Consider the following 18,470-nt stretch of genomic DNA (forward strand, 5'->3'; position numbering starts at 1 on the left):
AGAAGCTCTGGAGGGGCCGCATGTCACCTGTGAGTTGCTGTGCTTGTGCTGTGCTTGGTCCCTAGACCAGGGGCAGCGGGTGCAGTGCAGCAACTCAAACTGCGGGAACCCGTTTCTCCTCTCGCGCCCTTTTCCCTCTCTATTCCCCGTCCTTCAGCTCCCTGCAAGCCTCACCTCGTCCTTTCCACAAGCCGCGTCAACTCGTCACTCGCAACCTCGCCCAAAAATAAACCCCCTTTTTTCCTTTTTTTTTCCCTATATTCTCCTCTCGTCTTCTTTCCCTCTCTCTTTTTCTCAGCTTCTCGTGTTTTCCACAAGGACGCCGCAATGGCTGGTCGATTTGTCCGAGCGTCCAAGTACCGTACGTTGAATCCCTAATTCCCAGACGGTTCAGCCCAAGTCGCGAAACCGCAAGCCGAGACACCACGATGCCATCACAGCCCGCTATCAGACCCCCCGCCTCCCCCTTTCGCCCTCCAACCGCACAACAGCTGCACAGGCAGAGAGAGAAAAGAGATAGAAACAATGGATAGGAAAGGGCTGACGTGCTTGGTTGCGCTCTCTTACTGCAGGACACATCTTTGGCAAGCCCACGAAGAAGGAGTTCTGCTACGATAACCTTCGCATCAGTCGGAATGCCTGGGACACGAACTTGGTGAAGGTACGAGGATCACCCAACGGACGAGAGAACCTTCGAACGACCGATCACTTCAGGACGCAGAAAGAAAAGGGGATATTGTGCTTTTTTTTCCTTGCGAACGAGTCTGTACTAACGATGCGAGCCGGATGTGATTAGGCCAACGCCGAGTACCTGTCGGTCAATTGGGACTCGTCTGGAGGCGGCGCCTTTGCCGTCATTCCTCTGAACGAGAAGGGAAAGGCACCCGACCAGATCCCGCTGTTTCGCGGCCACACGGCGACGGTCCTTGATACCGACTGGTGAGCTGCGATCCTTTTCCCCCTTGTGTTCGCTCGACTCCCCAGATGGTTCTCTCTTCGTCATCCTCCCCTCCCCTCCCCTCCCCCCCCCTATTTTCCCTTGAGCAAGCACCCTCGTCACGCCCGCTTTTTCGCCCAGATAACGTTGGAGGGGGGTTCCGGCTCGCTGACTTGGCGCAATCAAGGAACCCGTTCAACGACCACATCATCGCGTCGGCTTCGGAGGATGGCAAGGTCTTCATCTGGGAGGTTCCCGAGGGCTTTTCGCTGTACACGGATGCTGAGGTGATTCCCGACGTATCGCCTGTGAGCAAGCTCGGAGGACACACGAGGTAAGGCCACCTTTGATTCCATCTGTTCTCTTCTACTCCTGTAGAACACGGGAAAGACTAACCATGCCGCGACAGAAAAGTTGGACAGGTCCTGTTCAACCCCGCGGCCGAAAACATCCTCGCTTCCGCCTCGGGCGACTTCACAATCAAGCTTTGGGACGTTGGCACCGGCCAGAGCCACCTCACGCTGCAGCACACCGACATCGTACAGAGCCTGTCATGGAACGCGAGCGGTAGCCTCCTCGTCACGACGTCGAGGGACAAGAAGATCCGAGTGTGGGACGTCCGTCAGGAGAAGCCGGTCCACGAGGCCGCCGGCCACACGGGAGCCAAGAACAGCAGGGCTGTCTGGCTGGGCGAGCACAACCGGTTCGCCACCACGGGCTTCTCCAAGATGAGCGAGCGCCAGATTGCCCTGTGGGAACCTGGTCGCAGCGATCCTATTGGAGGATTCACGCATCTGGACGCCATTTCTGGTGTCTGCATGCCGTTCTGGGGTCCGTTGACATAAACACGACCAAACGCGCGGGATCTGGATGCTGACGTTGCTTTGTAGACGAGGGTTCCAACTGCCTTTACCTTGCTGGCAAGGGGTGAGTACCCATCTTCTCTTTACACATACGGTATGTCACTAGGCGACAGCTGCTGACATCTGGCCTCCCAGTGATGGCAACATCCGCTACTTTGAGTACGAAAACGACAAGTTCGAGTATCTGAGCGAGTACAAGTCGGTTGATCCGCAGCGAGGTATCGCCTTTCTCCCGCGACGCGCTATCAACGTGAGTATTCCGATGAGTTGTGGGAACAGACAGTCGGGGCTAATCCTTTCAGGTTCACGAAAACGAGGTCATGCGCGCTTTCAAGACGGTAAACGACAGCTACATCGAGCCCATCTCCTTCACTGTGCCCCGCCGGGCAGAGACGTTCCAGGCCGACATCTTCCCCCCCGCCGTTGGCCTCCGGCCTGCCGTCAGCGCCAAGGAGTGGCTCGAGGGCAAGACCGGACTCCCTCCCAAGATCGATCTCGAGAGCATCTATGAGGGAACCGCCCCCAAGGAGGTTGCTGCCGACTACCAGCCCCCTGCCCCGGTGGTGCCCAAGGCCGAGCCCAAGAAGGAGGAGGTCAAGGAGGAGCCCAAGCCGGTGGCGCGAGCCCCTCCCCCCAGCGTCAGCGACCAGAAAACCTCCATTGCCGCCATGGCCAACAAGTACCAGGACGCCGACGAGGCGGAGCCCAAGGAGGAGGAGCCGTCCAGCTTTGACGAGGAGGTCAAGCCGGCCCAGCGAAACCCTCTGCCTATCCGAGCCGAGACGAAGCCAGCTGCTCCTGCAGCTGCCACTTCTGCCCCCGCTCCCGTCAAGCCCGCAGCCTCTGCGGTATCATCCACACCCGCTCCCGCTGCTGCTGCTGCTGCCCCGGCATCCGATGCCAGCGCCACCTCCTTGAGCGAGATCAAGGAGCTCATTGAGAACCAGACGAAGGTGATTAGTGCGCAGAACGACCAGATTGGCCTCTTGACGTCCGAGGTCGAATCCCTCAAGAAGCGGCTTGGATCAGGATCCCAGGATCAGAGCGAGCGAATCAGGCAGCTGGAGCTAGAGCTAGAGGAGGCACGCTCGTAATATTCGTGTTATCTTAGTATACTATTGCCACACTACCTTGCCTATCCAAATTTGCCTCTCTCCTGTTTTGTCCGCTTGTTGTCATCGTGTCGAGAGCCTGGAGGCTAGGGATACAGAAGAGTGAAGGGGGAGGGATCTTGGGAAAAAAAGCGAAAATGAGCAGGAGAGTGAGAAAAAGCAAAACGGAACGGGGGAGTAGACGGGATCTCAAGCAAAGGGCAGGCAATTGAGGCGAGGGAGAGCCAGGGAAGAGAGAGAGGATGGTGTCCGGTGCAAGGGGCAGCTAAGCTGTTTCTTTGCCTGTTGTTTTGTTCGTCTCTTTGCTTGTTTCTGTTGGTCTTTTCTTTCTGGTGAAGAAAGGAACGAAACGAAACAGGGAACGAAACAGGGAGGATTCGGTCGGGTGTATGTACTGCTGCATTTTTCGCGTCGTTTCGTTGTGTATGTGTTGGAGCAAAGAGAGAAAATATCATGTTTAGCTATGTTGATTTTGTTGCAATCTATCCGTTCAATCACATGTGGCATATACGAAGCCATCTTGACTCCTTCCTTTCCTCTTCTCACCCTCTCGAATGAACCACGACTTGAGTCTGTATGTATTTGTTGCGTTGCATCAAGACACAGCCATGTCTGAAGTACGAAGCACATTTTCTTTCGTTTCTCGTCGTCTTTGGCTACATTGAGTTTTCCATGTTCCGCCATCCTTCTCTGGACGCCTATTCTTTTTTCATCTCTCTATTTTCTTTTCTTTTCCCTTTTCTCTTGTCTTGCTTTTTTTTCCCCTGCTCTCCCAACTGTACCGACCGTTTTCTGACAAGTGACACCGTAATGGTCTTGTTCCCTCGGGACTTTTTGAGGGCACAGCCTACATACGTCCTACCCTGTTCCCTTTTGAACGATACTTTTTTTTTTTTTTTTTTTTTTTTTTTTTTTTTTTGCTTTTTTAATACATGCATGTTTTAGTTCTTTTTATAAGGGGAAAAAAAAGAAAAGACGAAAAGGGAAGCAAGCAAAACGAAAGGACGAAACAAAGGGAAATAACGAATAAAGAAGAAAGGAAACGAAAGAAATGTTACGAGTGTCGTTTTTCCCATATGACTTGTGATGAGTAACAACTTGAATTCCGTCTCGGAAATCAGATGAGGCTGGGCTGTAGGTAGAGAACCTGATCTGGACCTGGTTCGTGTGTATCAGAGGTGATGTATCAATTCTTTGCCTGTAAGCATCCCTTCAATTCTTTTTTTTTTTTTCAAGCACACAAGTAATATCCTCTTACGGAGCGAAGATGGCATAGAATCTCGACGCCTGATTTGCAAGGGTCGTGTCGACCACAGCATGGCCACGCGCACCTCATGGGGGAGCCTGTCGTCCCCCATCATCCCAACCTGAAGCCACAATCAACTTGCTTTTTCTTCTTCCTCGCTCGCTTCAACTGCTATTCTTTGTGTTACAGCATCCCTCATCCTCGTAAGCAACATGCAAGCCCCGAGGGGGAAGCACATGCCGCTAGGCAAGACCCTCGCATATATGCGAAATGAAAAGAAAGCCACACGGACCTGATGCCTTATCAACACCCCGTCCCTCCATCTATCCCAAGATGTGACAAAAGGGACACAAGCAAACACACACGCACTCACTTTGCACAAATTTGTACAACCAAGAGGTGATCTGCAACTCAATTTCCACCAAGGTCGTACCTTGTCAGATTTGCCAGAATCAGGCCACTTCCCCAATACTCCTTTTTCATTGTTTCTTTCTTTCTTTTCCCCTCGGATAATAACACATTCGACTTGCAAGGCCGCAGTCGAGCGGCGGGAATGGCAGCTTGACAGCTGGTCAAGCACAGACAAGAGTGACACCTCTACTCGCGTCAATGCCACCAAACCCCCCTGTTCGCAGCTTTGGAATCTGCAATTCCCGCTGTTAGTAATCGGGCTTCTCCAGAGCATGGCATGGGTTCCCGTTTCTGGGTTCCCTCTTCTCTCAGTCAACTCACATGTTCTCGCACATACGGTGATACCTGGACGTACCTGCATGGACGTACGGACGTGTAAGACGCCATTACCGGGGGAACCGGCCGGCTGTGACAAATCACAATGTTCACTTACACCAACAGATCCAAACCATGTCGTCAGCCCTACACTTTGTACTCGCCCTCCTTACCACTCCGTGCTTAGCCCGTTCCTATTCTTGGACAGAAACGAGATGCCTTATCTGAAACCCAGGCACCTGGACGGCTCCTCAGTCAAGTGGTGCTGTTTCGTACGAAAGAACAGACAGGTCGACCGAAGCGGCTGAATGGCAGAGCCAAATGTAAGCCATCAACGCCCGATGTCACGTCCCTCAACCCACCCCAGATTCCCAAACGAGCAGAACAGGCATAGGCAGTGCCCACGAAGCTGGATGCCCTCTGTTTCAAGGCTAAAAGTCCCGGTTTCAGAATGCTGTGTTCCTCTATGCGGCCAATCGGGTCACAGCCCATCGGGCTCGTCACGACTTGCGATGCAGAGAGACAGGCGAAGGGGGTTAAACGGTAATACTAGCCACTTCCAGACCATGCGGGAGAAGCAGGCATTTGGAAAGGCCTGTAACGCTGTTGCTCGCATATACTGTACTAGCGAGAAAGAGGGAAGCCCAGGACGTGCCTGTTAAGACGGTCCGCAGGGATGCGGAAGCGGAGATGAACCTGGGATGTGATAGACCTGATGGCTGCATACGAAGGAATGCCCTCCGAGTAAGATCCGTGGCGGGCAGTCAGACATGCCGGCACTGTAGCGACATTGCGAAGGGAAAGGCAAAGCGAGCGACGGCCGCTGCGACGTTGGTGGCCAGCATTCGCATCGGATGGCCCTGGCAGTCGCCTAAAAGACTCGCATGTCTCCATCGCCGATTGCAACATAGCTGTTACGCACTGCAAATCTTACCAGCCACCACCATGGTCAGGGAAATGACAGGAGTCAGTTTCCGAGGAAGCGGGAGATCTGGGGCCGAAGGGTAGCATTCGCAGCTGCCAGTCGTGGCTGTACTTGAGCCCATCAACAGAATGAAGAAGCCATGGGTTGGCATCATTCAGTAGTCTCGAGAGAGGAAGCAGGCATCAGCCACGCCAAGCGCGTTAACCGTCTCTCACGAGTCAAGCCTCCGTTCAGCTTCAACGTCTAGCCTGACTTTGAGAGCGCAGTTCCCCTCTCGAGGGTCTCTAGCAGCGCTCTCTTTTTCTCGTTCGGTGATGGGAGGCTATCAGCTAAACTCGTGATCAATGATTCCATATCATAAATGCGTTGATAGTTGGTTTCGAAACGGAACACAGGCTGAACAATTTCCAGAAAAGGACTGTCCTGAACAGAACTGGAATGACACGATTTTGTCATGGAGTAATCCTCGCCCTTCTAGAAAAGGGTGAAACGGGGTTCTGAGTCTTGCATGTGGAAAGTCTGTCCGTGTTCATGCAGACCAAGACGTCGTGCCGTATGAGGAAGAACCGAGTCTCCAACACTCAATCGGCACTCAATCCGTGCGCAATGCTCAGAGTTGAGCTGAAGGCATCGTCGCCGGCGGGATCCACCGCAATGCCCATCGGTCTGCTATACTCTATCTGCGTTAGCCAGCGATCGAGTCAGCTATGTCAGGGGAGCAGATGAAGGAAGATGACCCTGTAATCGATCGCCCGCCAAAGGCCAGTGCACGAACGTCGGAGAAGTCAGAGTAGTGCTGCCCTTGGCCCGTGTCGGTGCTGCGCTATGATCGAACCGTGATGGGAGCGATGGCAGTTGTAGCAGCCCATCGTCGGGGTACCGTTCGGAGCAGTTTCGCTTTTCGACAGTCGACTGCCTTGTTTCAGGTCCAACAGCCACTCGGACCTTGGGTAGTCTCCAGCCTCGCCTAACGGAGTACGATGCGAGTCCGGCCCAAGCTTCACGAGACTTGAAAGCATCGGGAAAAGCGTGAATTGCCTTCATCTCGCGTCATCGTCACACTGCCAGGCGGCTGAAGAACATTGCTGGCCAAGAGAAATTGGAACCCGATCCTCTGCACCCTCGAGAGAGGGAGACTTCGTGGCCCAAGTTAAACTGTGCGGTTCCGGACTCGACAGAGAGACGAGCGGGTCAGGGGTTGGCGATGACTGACTAGCCGGCACCGAGTCCCGCGCTTCTCGTCCTTGGCTCCGTTTCATCGTTCTGAAGCCGTGTGGCGTTCCTCCAAACGGGCCTTTTTTTCTATCTTGTTCCAAACGCCACGATATAATTCCAGATATCCAAGTTCTTGGATAGAACGTGGTCGAGCGGCAAGCCATCAGCCAAGTCGAGTTGAACGAGTAATACGGGTCCAATTCATGCGTCCTGTGTTGCCATCGTCACCAGGCCCAATCTCGAGACCACACGAGTTGAAGGGATTCGCCGAGCGGCAATGCAGACGTTGTACGATGCTGCATATTGGAGAAGAGAGAGTCCAAGTTATCAATCGTACTAGATATGCAAGGGACGACGTGCAGCAAGCCAATCAACAACCAGCTGCGTGCGCACCATGGCTGGCTTGCTGGGTCGTACTCTGAAGAAAACCGCCTTCTCGTGTTCCTGGTTGGCCGAGGGAGCGTTAAAGTTGATCTAAATTTGGGTCGATTCCTGGGGATTCTGGGCGTCAAGCGGCATCTGACAGCGTGCCGTCGACAGCTTGCTACCAATAAGGAGCTTGGCAGCATCAAAGAGCTCTTCGACTGGCCCGCAGAGGCCGATTTGCAGGCCAAGCGTTTGCCACGCCAGAAGTTCACGCCAAGCCCGTGATATCTTCCTCAAGGCTGGGCAAAATATCTCACATCGCTGCCCAGCCAGTGCCATGCGAGCAGATGGCCCATTGGCTGCGGTCGGAAGCGCCAGGAGGCTCTCTGAGATGCAGTGATGATGATGCTGATTTGTGAAGATATGTGCTCTTGCATCCTGACAATGCTGCCTGTCTGTCACCGCATGAGCAAGGTCCGCTCGACCCCTTACAGGCTTCCTCTCACGAAATGGCCATCTTCGTCGCAATGATAGCCCGGATTCGCAGTGAGGGCCGCGGCGCGTACCGGGCTATCAGTTCAACGGGCGGGACGATCAAGCACGCAAGCACCTAGTATCTTCATGTTTCAGATGGCCACTACTCCAGACCCTGGCCAGGAATTGTAGTCTTCAACGTCTCAGAAACTGCAGAATCTCGTCACTGCCCGCTAACAGGATCGCCAGCACTCCGTAGCGCGATAGAGCTCCCACCCTGCTTTGTGATGTGATCTCTCAGAGAGCTTTCGACTCGGCGCATTGGCAATGGAGAAGGAGTAAAAAAAAACGTCTTGGTGCCGCATTTGGCAACATGTCGTCGGCCACACAGACTCTTTGTGGAGCAGGCCGAGTTTCGCTTTGTTAATCCTCCGCTCTGTGCGCCGATCGACTATGATCGAAGCAGAAGCGAGTGATCATGAACGGCTATCCCTAGGTTCCAGGTAGCCTGTAGGAGCACGTCATGTCCCCAAGTGTGCATGTAGTATCGTCGTATGTGCTTGAGCTCGAGTGCGGCTGGACGATCCCGATGCGCGCTGAATCATCGACATGTCTTGGTTCTTTGTGATGAAAGGGTGACGGCACCACAATATATCCTGCATTTTGATAGAGATCCACGGATAGATAGCCTCAAGCTCGTACGATATCACGAACTAGCAACCGTAGCAGCAGCTTGGCTCAGCTCTTCGTGGTCTAGAGGCACCCGAGCCCGTATCACAGACAGACAGCGCATGTCTGTAGAGAGCAGGGCATAGCCGCAAGCCACCCGCTGTATCCTGCGGTTACTCCAGAGCCCGTGGGCCGATGGCTTCTGCGCTGTGGTCGTCGGACAAGATGCGGCCGCAGAAGCAAGTGCGCAAAGAAGACGGACCGCGGTTCGCTCTCCAAGGCGCCTGGGTGCGGAATCATGGCCTGTCCAGCAGCGCAGCTGCGGTCACCTGCATTCATCGTCAACACGTCCTGGGGGCATCAGGGTTAGCGACGTCGCATTGGAAGCTGGCGAGCAACCGACCGATCCCTGCTCCTGCAGCATTGCAATGAGGGGTCGCCCAGAGTCGTGATTTGGCGGGAACAAGTGCTCTGTCGAAGGGCTAGAGTGCGTCTGGCCTAGGACAGTTGCTTAGTGAGATGAAGCAAGACATGGGGCCATGGGGCCCAGGGGCGTACGCACTCTGACGCCGCCAATGACGGCTGCGCGTGTTTCTAGCAATGCCTCGTCTCCACTAGAGCGTCGCTCCAGGCGCGTTTCATCTTGAAAAGCCTCTCGTGCAGCAGCTCGGGCCGCCGGCTGGCCATTGCGATGCTGGGCTCTGCAAGGCTGGCGCGGCGATTGGCCGGGAGCTGCTGCTTCTTGGAGGAGGAAAAGCTTTGGTGGCCTTGGAGCCTTGGCCCGTCGGCAGCGGAAAAAGGTTTGACAGGCGCAGCGCAGGAGAAGGTGCGAGCACGAGCACGGGCACAGTACAAGCGACTTCCAAGTCATGTTGGTACGAGTTACTGCTATCACCACCTACGAGGTCGCATTGCAGATGATGCCCATCGGAAAGATAAGCATCTGCCTAGGCATGGCCGAGATGACCGGTTGCTTCAATGACACGCAGGACTCTAAAGGCCCTGCCATTGGGGTGTCATCAGTGCAAGCAAACGTGCGAGCTCTGGCGAAAGTGGCCGCGCCTTGACTCCCCTCTGCCATCGTCTACTTCAGATCGGGCAGACACGAATGCCTCTACCCTCGCGTTTCTCCCTTTAGGGCTCAAACAGCGTCGACCTCCTGCTGCTGCTCTGTTTCGGAACCGACAAGGGGACCTGGATAGTTGATTTGGCGATGCGACAGCGCAAGTGTTTCCTTCTTTCGCCGCCATCCTCGTTTCGCGATGCCAGGGAGATGCCATCTGATCGTCGCCGATTCGAGAAGAGCACAGATTCCGGACAACCCGCGCGCAATCCTTCCAGGTTGGAGCTCATTGTTCGGGAGTCAGATCACCATCGCTGCGCAAAACATGGACCTTTGTTCCCTTTTTTTTCTTTTTCGCGTTACAGGTGAACGACTCGGACATTGTCTCGCCGGGCACTGCTTTCGAGAATTTGCCCGCATGAAGAAAGAGCTTGCCTAGGGATCAAATCCTGCCAACTACCTAGCCGACGACTTGGGATTTGGTATTGGAACCAGTGGGCAGTTGGAACTTTGGAAGCCTTAACGCTTGGGAAATTTGACAAACTGAGCCTGAAAGAGAAAAAAGGAGACATAGCTGAGCTTTTCTGTTCGTGGAGGGCTCATGCTCGCCCTCAACTCCTTGGGTGTCCTGGATTGAAGTCTATCATGATTCCGAATACCGACATCAGATGTTCCCCTTTCTCCCCCGGTAAGAGCCATATTTGCAAAAATACAACGACGGGGGGTTTGGCGTCTTGAGTTGACGGATCGAAAACAATGTTTATCGGATTCGTCTTGGGGTTCCTGGTTCCCATGCCGGCAGTGACGGGCCAACGGAGGCGAGACACCGGCAGTAGGAGCGCCGGAGCAATCTTTCGGTAACACTGGGCTGCTGCTGCATCCAGGGCAAGGCCGAAACGAGGCCCAATCGGACGTCCTTGCTCGCATGGCTACGAGATGCGGTCGTCTCATGAGCCGCCAAACAACATGCTTCTCCTCACTTCGCTACCCAGAAGGAATGGCAGCAGTCGCGCTCAGGGGATGTCCTCGACGAGGCGGGTGAAGAGGCGCTGCGGGGCCGGCAGCGAGGCACGAAAAAGCATGCTCCTGGCGATGAGCTCTCCATTCCCAGTCTGTTCATGTCTCCGAAGCTCTCATGTACGGACTGATTCAGGAACCAAATGAGCCTAGATTGCATCTTCATGCGGTCGATACATCCGGTCAGGGGTACGCAAGGCTAGCGCCCAGCAAAGTAATAGACCTGCGATAGCCACACTATTCAATCAAACAAGAGACTAGCAACGCGGGCTTTCTCCCTGAGCATAACTCTCGCTGCCCCCTTGTTGCTGGCAATGGTTGACAACGCGGACTCGGCGGCATGAATGAGCATTGAGCCGCCTTGAGCGCCATGCCGTGAAAGGCTACCTGTTCATGCAGAGAAGCAGACAGATACTTAGCAATAGGAGCATCGCCACCCGGAGGCTGTAGCCAAGCTGCCATGTGGTTGTTTTCGCCAGCATCGACGCGTGGTCGCTAGCAGAGTTAATTACATTACCGTATAGGTACTGTATTGCCGAATTACCTGTACAGGTACTTGTGTGTGAGAGAGGTCGATACTAGGTATCTGGGGGGAGCAGGGGAGGGAGCACCACCGCAGCCAGCCTCGGCGACATGATAGAGGCGAAGCAGCAACAGCCAGATGTGGCCTCGTCGACTCCAGCTCGTCGAATGAGAAGAGAAAGACGTCCTTGCATTGACCTGCCAGAGCTGTTGAGGTGACGCTGCAGGATTGGATTAGAACACAATGGCTGTCTGGAAATGCCACTCAGTGACTTGGACTGGCCTGCAGCTCTCTTCATCCTCGCAACCCCCCCTTTGCTAGCCGTACTCGTTCGTGTAATTTGTCGACACACGCCCGTCCTATTTTTGTCTCGCTACCTGCACACCCACTCTCTGACAGTGTCGTGCAAAAAACCTTGAAGTTCTGGAGCAGGGGGAGCTCCAACTGGGTTCGTGTGGAGGCCAGGCCAGATCAAGGGGCCCGGTTTTGGCCCTCCTTTGCAGCGCTGCAGCGTTCTTCAAGTTCCCCCCCCCTTGGCTGCAATTCTATCAGTGCCTCCGGGTTCTTCTGGAGATGGAATGTACAAGTACGAGTCCAGTCACACTTCGGAGTTTGGGGTCCGGACGGATTTCTTCCAGAAACAACGCACAGATAAAGTGCATAAACTCGAGCGTTTGTCGTTCGTTTCCAACTCCCTATCTCAGTAAAGAGGATAAGATGTCAATCCGCCGTAGAGCCTGCGTTGAGGAGAATGGAGTGCAGGTGCGCATCTGGAGGTCGCGATGCCGGCATCTGATCTTGGGACTTGCCCGATCTTGTGGCGTGCGTGCGGACTTTGGCCGTGATTGGGCTCTGCAGCAAAGCGCTCAGGCACCCAAACGAATGCCTTGTAGCTGTCACGTACAGGCGCTCGTGTACCTGTACCGGCCGTGGTTGGCTGTGGAGCCTCAGCCCACGAGCGCTCCGAACACCAACGGAGGCGCCAGCAGTTGCGCTGCGAGTCCTCGAGGCGAGCAGTGTGTCGTGCCGAGTATTTTTCTGGTTCCGTTGGTGTTGTTCGTCTCATCGTTGGGTTGTTGTGCTGTGTGGCGTGCTGTGTTGTTGTCATGTGAAATCTGTTGCGCCCTTCTGTCTCTATTGTGCCTTTGTTCTCTTCCGGCTTACCTACGTTACACGCCACCAGACAACTTACATTGCCAACACCGCCCGCACCGCTACAGTTAGGGGACGCAGCAGCCAAAGTACCGCTACAGACGTCCGCTACGAGCACTGCCCAGGGCCTGGCCCCAGTGGGCTCAATGCTGCCCGCTCATGCGCTATGACAGCAACTGACTGAGGTGCTTCGTTTCCCAGCCCCACTCCCTCTCTCTTCGCTTGCCCTCTCTCTCGCTGCAATCGCGCCCCGCCGCACTTGCCCGTACCGCCCACGTCCCCATCGGGCTTAGCGCATGCCGCCCGACCCTCTGGCTGGCTCCGAGCTCTTCGCTCTTTGTGCGCACCGACCCTTGCACGCCCTCGCTCTCTTATTTTTATTTTGGTCATTATAATGGCGTCTTTTATTATGATTTCTTTTCCTCCGCGTGTGTTATTAGTGCCCCCTCCCCCCTCTCTCCTGCCCAAGGGAGCTTCCTCGTCTCAAGTATCATCCAGGTACACTGCCGCCAGCACCCGCGCCACAGAGTACGCCGCCTCTACTCCGTGCCGTCGCAGTACCTGTACCTTACGCTCGTACTGCTAATCACGGCTCTTGTCAACTTCTTCCAGGGCCCAGCAGCCCGTCCAGCAGCCCGTCCAGGAACCGTCCAGCTCTCGCGCCAACAGAATCGAGGCGCTTCTTAGCACCAGCCAGCAGCACCACCGGCTCCAGTCGACAGCCCGATCAGAACCGCCGCAGCCAGACGAGACGAAAAGGTACTTGCACCCGCAGCCACCGACCCGCGCAGGCCCAGGTACTTCCCTTTGGGCTGCTCGCCGGGTTCTCCCTCCATTTTCGATCTTTGTACGTCCACCACGATAGGCTCGGGCTCGCTCAGGTACGGGCTGCTCAGGGCCAGGCACAGGCACAGGCACAGGCACAATCCCGCTGGAGGCGCACCACCCAAGGCCCGCCACTCCACCCCATTAAACGTGCCCTTCCCCCGGCCGTCCATCCTCAGCGCTCCCCTTCTTCTGAAATCTCTTCCCTGTGTTTCTTATTTCAAACGTTTTCCTGCCCTTTTGCTTCTTCCCTCCTCCGCCTCCACCCTTTCCGTCCTGTTTTTCCCGTTCTTCTTCGGAGCCGCGCAGCCTCTCTCGTGTGCCCTCTCTTTTTCTTCACCTTTTTTATTCTTTTATTTTCTCACAAACGTTGGGCCAGGCTGTCCCTCAATCGCGCGCCTCAGTCGCCGCTCCGCTCGTCGCTCCGCCACGCCATCATCGCCAGCGCCTCAAAGGCAAGACAAGACAGGACAAGGACAAGACAAAAACAACAAGCCAGCGTTGTCGCGGGGTTTTGCCGACTACGCTCCTTTTTCCTGGTTCCTCCGTTTCCATACGCATTTAATTCAATCTGCGACCGACCGACGGCATCATCTCCTCGCCTTAGAACGGTTCGCTTTTTTTGGACGCGCCCATACATTCGCTTGACGCTGTTGTTCTGGGACGTTCCCCCTTGCTGTGCAACCTCTTTCAGTCGTTTCGAGCTGGTCTCTCACACGCATACACCACACACAACCACCATCGCGTCGAATCGCCATTTCTCGCGACCCTCGGGCAGCGCCTTTCATTAAATAGTTTCCTTGTCTCTGAGTCTCCTCTGGTCTCGCACCAGCATCTGCGCGCATAAATCGCCAATAACCGCCCGCCACGGTGCCCGCGCAGAAACCACAGGACGAACCCATCCGCCATTGCCAATTGTATTGGCCAGCAGATACACACACACACACATCTCTCAGACGGTGTACTCCCGCCCTCCAACTTCCTACGAGAAATAGCATCGCCACAACTCGCCCACCATGTACTCACAGCACCCGGCCATTGCGCCTCAGAAGCCTGAGACGTTCATGCTCAGCACCGAGGCCCAGCAGGCGCTTCCTCATGATGCCCAGGTCGCCCTCCAGCAAGTCGACAACCTCAAGTACTTCCTCATCTCCGCTCCCGTAGACTGGCAGCCGGATCAGTACATTCGACGCTTTCTGCTGCCGACGGGCGAGTATGTCTCGTGCATCCTGTGGAACAACCTCTTTCACATCTCGGGCACGGACATTGTGCGATGCCTTTCTTTCAGATTCCAGGCCTTTGGCCGCCCCGTCAAGAACTCCAAGAAGTTTGAGGAGGGAATCTTCTCCGATCTCCGAAACCTCAAGTCCGGAACTGACGCCTCCCTGGAGGAACCAAAGAGCGCTTTCCTCGACTTTCTCTACAAAAACAACTGCATCCGTACCCAGAAGAAGCAAAAGGTCTTCTACTGGTACAGCGTGCCACACGATCGTCTCTTTTTGGATGCTCTGGAGCGGGACCTGAAGCGAGAGAAGATGGGCCAGGAGGCCACCACTGTCGCCGTCAGCGAGCCTGCGCTGTCCTTCCAGTACGACTCGTCGCAGTCGCTGTACGAGCAGCTGACCAAGAGCCAGCAGGCCAACTCGTCCTCATTCAGCGCCCAGCAGTCTTCCTTTCACCCCAGCCAGTCCACCTCCCCCGTTGTGAGGGCCATGGACTCCATGCCTCCCCCGAGCATGATCCCTCACAGCATGGCCCCTTTGGCTGAGAGCATGGAGACCATGGTCTCCTACGACGCCATGACCATGGCGTCCGCCGTCCCCCAGCAGGTCGCGGCAGTCAAGAGGGAAGCTGACTTCACCCGCGTGCACTACAACCAGAATGGCATTCCCATCACTCACAACCACCATCGCCACTCCTCGATGCCCGCCTACGGCCTGGAGTACTCGCCTGCTCCCTCCTTCGTGTCTTCCGGCTACGAGGATTACAGCAACCGGGGCTTGTCCTTTGAGCCCATCACCCCTCCGCAGCAGGCCCTCGGCATGACTGCCGAGCCCGCCTACATCGCCAACGAGGAGACTGGGCTCTACTCGGCCATCCCCGACCACCTGTCCGGCATGTCAGGCCTCGGCGGCATGGTGCAAATGCCATCCCACCTCACAGGCCCGCATTTCCCTCGCTCCTACGGCACCAACAACATTTACTCCGTGATCGAGGGATCTCCCACCTACAAGCAGCGAAGACGCCGCACGTCGATCCCTACCTCAATGTCTGCCATTGCACCCACGTCGACCCCGTCTGCCCCTCACAGGCCGTCGGATCTGCGCAGGTCAGTGTCCGTCTCCATGGGACCCGTCGTCGAAGGGGAGGAGTCCGGCGGCAACTCGCCTTCCAGCATGTACGCCAACTCTCAGCACAAGGACCTCATGGACATTTCAAGGCACGGCAGCCCCGCCGTCCACCCCATGGCCCTGCAGCACGACTTCTCCCACATCAGCGACGACATGTCCGGTGATGGGCGACCCATGATGGGTGGCGGCATTGTCCGACGCGCCCGGTCAGCGACTGTGATGGAGCTGGGTCCTTACCCTCACAAGTCTCACTCCTGCCCCATTCCCACCTGCGGTCGGCTTTTTAAGCGCCTAGAGCATCTTAAGCGGTAAGTTTCTCTCCCTCAGCATCAGCCACGTAGGGACACCAGTTCTAACTAAGCGCTCCTTAGGCACGTTCGAACGCACACTCAAGAAAAGCCTTACATCTGCCCCCACTGCAGCAAAGCTTTCTCTCGATCGGATAATCTGGCACAGTATGTCTCTTCCTCCTGCTCCAAAGCCCATCCAAAACCGTGTCGGTGGCTAATCTGATCATTACAGGCACAAGCGCACCCACAGCCGCGAGGATGGTGGTGAGGGCTCATTGCACCTGTCTGCCGAGGAGGAGGAGGAGTACTCTGGCGAGGAGCATCTTGGATCTGTCGAGGAAGCTTCGCCAACGTCCGAGTCGGCTTTCCACCCCGGCTCCATCAGTGGCGTCGTCACCAGCGGCACCATTGCTCCTCAGACGACCATGACATCCAGCCATGGCTTCAACAGCCTCCAGACCCTCAGCATGCCCATGACCATCAGCCAACCAACTGCTATCAACGCCGGCGGTGCCATGTAATGCCCCTGTTCTTTATCCGTGCTTCATATGATCTTTTTCCATTTTATTGCCTTGTCCTCTCTTATCTGTTTGCGTCATGATACATTTTCACGTTCTATGGATCTCGGTTTAGGGGATTTCATGTGTGTCCTTTTTCTTTTCGCTTTCTCTTCCTTCTTGATATCATCTCCATCTTTCCTTTTATCTCACAACCCCCTTTTTCTTTAACGCGTCTTATGCTCGGATTGTCCTCTTTTTTCTTTTACGGCTGGAAAACGCACAACATTTACTCTTTCCACACGCACGCTCTCGGAGTCTGGCTTCCAGCGGGGTAATGCCTGCTTGACTTGGGCTTCTTTGGGCGGTCTGAAGAGAAGGGGTTTGCATGTGACAGGAGTGAGAACGACGCTATCTGTATATATTCATTTATATACTATTTATTATTCAATGGCAAGATTATAAGGGGGCTTCTCGTGGGTGGAATACCACTGTAGGAGCTTCCCTTTGTTTTAGTGTTGAGATGTAGGGCTCAATAGACATGAAAAGTAATTGCTGGTTAACGTGCGAGACGGCTTCCATGAGTGACGCGCATTGTCTTGGTGATGTCAAAGGCCGTCCATCTCTGCTGTGTATGATGGTGAATAGATTGGCTCAGCCAGTCTTGAAACCATGGATACATGGTATATCAGACATGTAAATCAACGCTTCTGCTTTTTCATCGCTTATCGCTTGCCTCTCCTCCCGAACGTATCCCTCACCCCCTCAATCTTCTTCACATCCCTCTCGCTTATCCTCAGCTCAGCACCCCTCATTCTGCCCACAGCCGGTCCAAACCCAGCACCGCCTCCTCCGCTCTTCCGATCCCTCTTCTTCTTCTTGCCCGTCTCCCGCTCCAGAATCACGCCGCTCTCCTTGGCCTCGCGCCTCCGCTTCGCCTCTCTCTCCGTAGCGGCGGCATTGATGCCCTTGCGCATGTGCATCGGCATCTTCTCCTGCTTGAGGATGGACGTTTTCGAGCCAAGCGCCTGGATGCGGAGGTCGAGCGCTTTCTGGCGGACGCGGCCCGCGGCAAAAGTCTTTGGCTCTGCCTGCGAGGAGGAGGAGAGGATGGAGGAGAGGGAGGTGGGCTTGTTGGTCTGGAGGAGGTGGGATTCTGCGATGAGGCGGCGGAGTTCGAGGTCTTGCGCGAGGAGGGAGGGGGCGTCTTCGGGGAGGGCGGAGGATGATTTTGAGGAGGGCTGGGCGGTTTGTTTTGAGGATGAGGAGGATGTTGGGTCTGGAGGTCGGGAGGACTGGAGTTTCAGGGTCGTCAGCGTTTTTGTTGTCGTTTTGGGGGTGGGGGTGGGGGGGGGAAGAGAATGGAAAGAGGGCTCACCATGAAGGCTTTGAGTTCGCGTTTGGACATTGTGCTTGTTTTGGGGGCTTGAGAGACGGAGTGGTCGACGACTTCGACGGTGGGAGTGTCTGGTATTGCGTCAGTAAGAGGCGATGCATTGGCAATGGATGCGTTGCTGGTCCTACCGTCGTCCTCATCCTCATCTAGCTCGTCATCATCATCTTCTTCGTCATCGGAGCCCTCTTCATCGTTCGACAAGCCTCCCCATTCGCCTCCTTCGCCCTCACTGCGATCGCTGTCGTCCTCACTGTCGTCCTCCTCCCCCTCTTCCTTCCCTCGCGCCTTGCGCTCTGCCTCGGGCAACGGAAGAAACTGCGCTTCAAAGTGTCGTCGGAAGATTTCCTGTGCGTCTTCTGTCGATATTGTCGGCTCTGGGGCCTTGCGCTTTCCGAGGACGGCCATTTGGAGTGGATTGGGTGAGTAAGTGTGTGTGTATTGAGCCTTGGTTTGGCGCTGATGGGTTTAGTTGCTATTGAAAGGCTTCAACTTTTTTTGCGTTATCGTTATCGGGAGTTGTTGCGAGTGCTGTTCTGTTTAGGTTTAGCGCGCTTGGATGTGCTAGAGCTCTGGACTCCACTTCTACCGGGAACTGATGGGGATCGAAGATGGACCTCTCTTCTATTCTTATTCCTCATCTATTTCTACCTCATTCAAGGTGAAGGTGTTAGCAATAAACTGAATCAATTCAACTCTTCCCTGGGTATATGGTGGCTCCAATTCATGCGTACACATTTCAAACAAAAACCATCGACATCTCTTTCAAACAAAATCAAACCAAGATGGTTTCGATGGTTTCCACATGACCCGTCGAGATCTCCTG

At 55.1% G+C, this 18,470-nt stretch overlaps 12 protein-coding genes across 12 annotated transcripts; 5 read left to right on the plus strand and 7 right to left on the minus strand.

The window, feature by feature from the left end:
- Positions 1 to 298: 298 nt before the first annotated feature.
- CCMA1212_001991 (Coronin-like protein) lies at positions 299 to 2,894 on the plus strand (the record flags this gene model as incomplete). The annotated part of the gene is made up of 8 exons (XM_073699396.1): positions 299 to 361; positions 573 to 661; positions 797 to 939; positions 1,125 to 1,271; positions 1,347 to 1,768; positions 1,828 to 1,864; positions 1,936 to 2,050; positions 2,103 to 2,894. Exons 1-8 carry the CDS (start codon positions 328 to 330, stop codon positions 2,892 to 2,894), a joined length of 1,779 nt encoding a protein of 592 aa, XP_073562531.1. The 5' UTR covers positions 299 to 327.
- A 3,620-nt stretch (positions 2,895 to 6,514) lies between these two features.
- On the minus strand, positions 6,515 to 6,853 carry CCMA1212_001992 (uncharacterized protein; the record flags this gene model as incomplete). Its single annotated transcript, XM_073699397.1, has 1 exon — positions 6,515 to 6,853. The coding sequence occupies one exon, from the start codon at positions 6,851 to 6,853 to the stop codon at positions 6,515 to 6,517; it is 339 nt and encodes a 112-aa protein (XP_073562534.1).
- A 395-nt stretch (positions 6,854 to 7,248) lies between these two features.
- CCMA1212_001993 (uncharacterized protein) lies at positions 7,249 to 7,593 on the minus strand (the record flags this gene model as incomplete). Its single annotated transcript, XM_073699398.1, has 1 exon — positions 7,249 to 7,593. The coding sequence occupies one exon, from the start codon at positions 7,591 to 7,593 to the stop codon at positions 7,249 to 7,251; it is 345 nt and encodes a 114-aa protein (XP_073562533.1).
- A 1,135-nt stretch (positions 7,594 to 8,728) lies between these two features.
- Positions 8,729 to 8,965, plus strand: CCMA1212_001994 (uncharacterized protein; the record flags this gene model as incomplete). The annotated part of the gene is made up of 1 exon (XM_073699399.1): positions 8,729 to 8,965. The coding sequence occupies one exon, from the start codon at positions 8,729 to 8,731 to the stop codon at positions 8,963 to 8,965; it is 237 nt and encodes a 78-aa protein (XP_073562536.1).
- A 162-nt stretch (positions 8,966 to 9,127) lies between these two features.
- CCMA1212_001995 (uncharacterized protein) lies at positions 9,128 to 9,488 on the minus strand (the record flags this gene model as incomplete). Its single annotated transcript, XM_073699400.1, has 2 exons — positions 9,128 to 9,317; positions 9,436 to 9,488. The coding sequence occupies 2 exons, from the start codon at positions 9,486 to 9,488 to the stop codon at positions 9,128 to 9,130; spliced, it is 243 nt and encodes an 80-aa protein (XP_073562535.1).
- Positions 9,489 to 9,667: 179 nt separating this feature from the next.
- On the minus strand, positions 9,668 to 9,886 carry CCMA1212_001996 (uncharacterized protein; the record flags this gene model as incomplete). Its single annotated transcript, XM_073699401.1, has 1 exon — positions 9,668 to 9,886. One exon carries the CDS (start codon positions 9,884 to 9,886, stop codon positions 9,668 to 9,670), a length of 219 nt encoding a protein of 72 aa, XP_073562538.1.
- CCMA1212_001997 (uncharacterized protein) lies at positions 9,747 to 9,965 on the plus strand (the record flags this gene model as incomplete). Its single annotated transcript, XM_073699402.1, has 1 exon — positions 9,747 to 9,965. The coding sequence occupies one exon, from the start codon at positions 9,747 to 9,749 to the stop codon at positions 9,963 to 9,965; it is 219 nt and encodes a 72-aa protein (XP_073562537.1).
- Positions 9,966 to 11,836: 1,871 nt separating this feature from the next.
- On the minus strand, positions 11,837 to 12,202 carry CCMA1212_001998 (uncharacterized protein; the record flags this gene model as incomplete). Its single annotated transcript, XM_073699403.1, has 1 exon — positions 11,837 to 12,202. The coding sequence occupies one exon, from the start codon at positions 12,200 to 12,202 to the stop codon at positions 11,837 to 11,839; it is 366 nt and encodes a 121-aa protein (XP_073562540.1).
- A 480-nt stretch (positions 12,203 to 12,682) lies between these two features.
- CCMA1212_001999 (uncharacterized protein) lies at positions 12,683 to 13,678 on the plus strand (the record flags this gene model as incomplete). The annotated part of the gene is made up of 3 exons (XM_073699404.1): positions 12,683 to 12,687; positions 12,758 to 13,169; positions 13,493 to 13,678. The coding sequence occupies 3 exons, from the start codon at positions 12,683 to 12,685 to the stop codon at positions 13,676 to 13,678; spliced, it is 603 nt and encodes a 200-aa protein (XP_073562539.1).
- On the minus strand, positions 12,972 to 13,286 carry CCMA1212_002000 (uncharacterized protein; the record flags this gene model as incomplete). Its single annotated transcript, XM_073699405.1, has 1 exon — positions 12,972 to 13,286. The coding sequence occupies one exon, from the start codon at positions 13,284 to 13,286 to the stop codon at positions 12,972 to 12,974; it is 315 nt and encodes a 104-aa protein (XP_073561884.1).
- A 451-nt stretch (positions 13,679 to 14,129) lies between the features above and the next one.
- Positions 14,130 to 16,275, plus strand: CCMA1212_002001 (Transcription factor steA; the record flags this gene model as incomplete). Its single annotated transcript, XM_073699406.1, has 3 exons — positions 14,130 to 15,772; positions 15,836 to 15,919; positions 15,987 to 16,275. The coding sequence occupies 3 exons, from the start codon at positions 14,130 to 14,132 to the stop codon at positions 16,273 to 16,275; spliced, it is 2,016 nt and encodes a 671-aa protein (XP_073561885.1).
- A 701-nt stretch (positions 16,276 to 16,976) lies between these two features.
- On the minus strand, positions 16,977 to 18,052 carry CCMA1212_002003 (uncharacterized protein; the record flags this gene model as incomplete). The annotated part of the gene is made up of 2 exons (XM_073699407.1): positions 16,977 to 17,546; positions 17,630 to 18,052. 2 exons carry the CDS (start codon positions 18,050 to 18,052, stop codon positions 16,977 to 16,979), a joined length of 993 nt encoding a protein of 330 aa, XP_073561883.1.
- Between the last annotated feature and the right edge of the window lie 418 nt (positions 18,053 to 18,470).

The sequence above is a fragment of the Trichoderma ghanense genome, assembly GCF_004382785.1.
Source record: "Trichoderma ghanense strain CCMA-1212 chromosome Unknown scaffold_1, whole genome shotgun sequence".
Classification (NCBI taxonomy): Eukaryota; Fungi; Ascomycota; class Sordariomycetes; order Hypocreales; family Hypocreaceae; genus Trichoderma; species Trichoderma ghanense.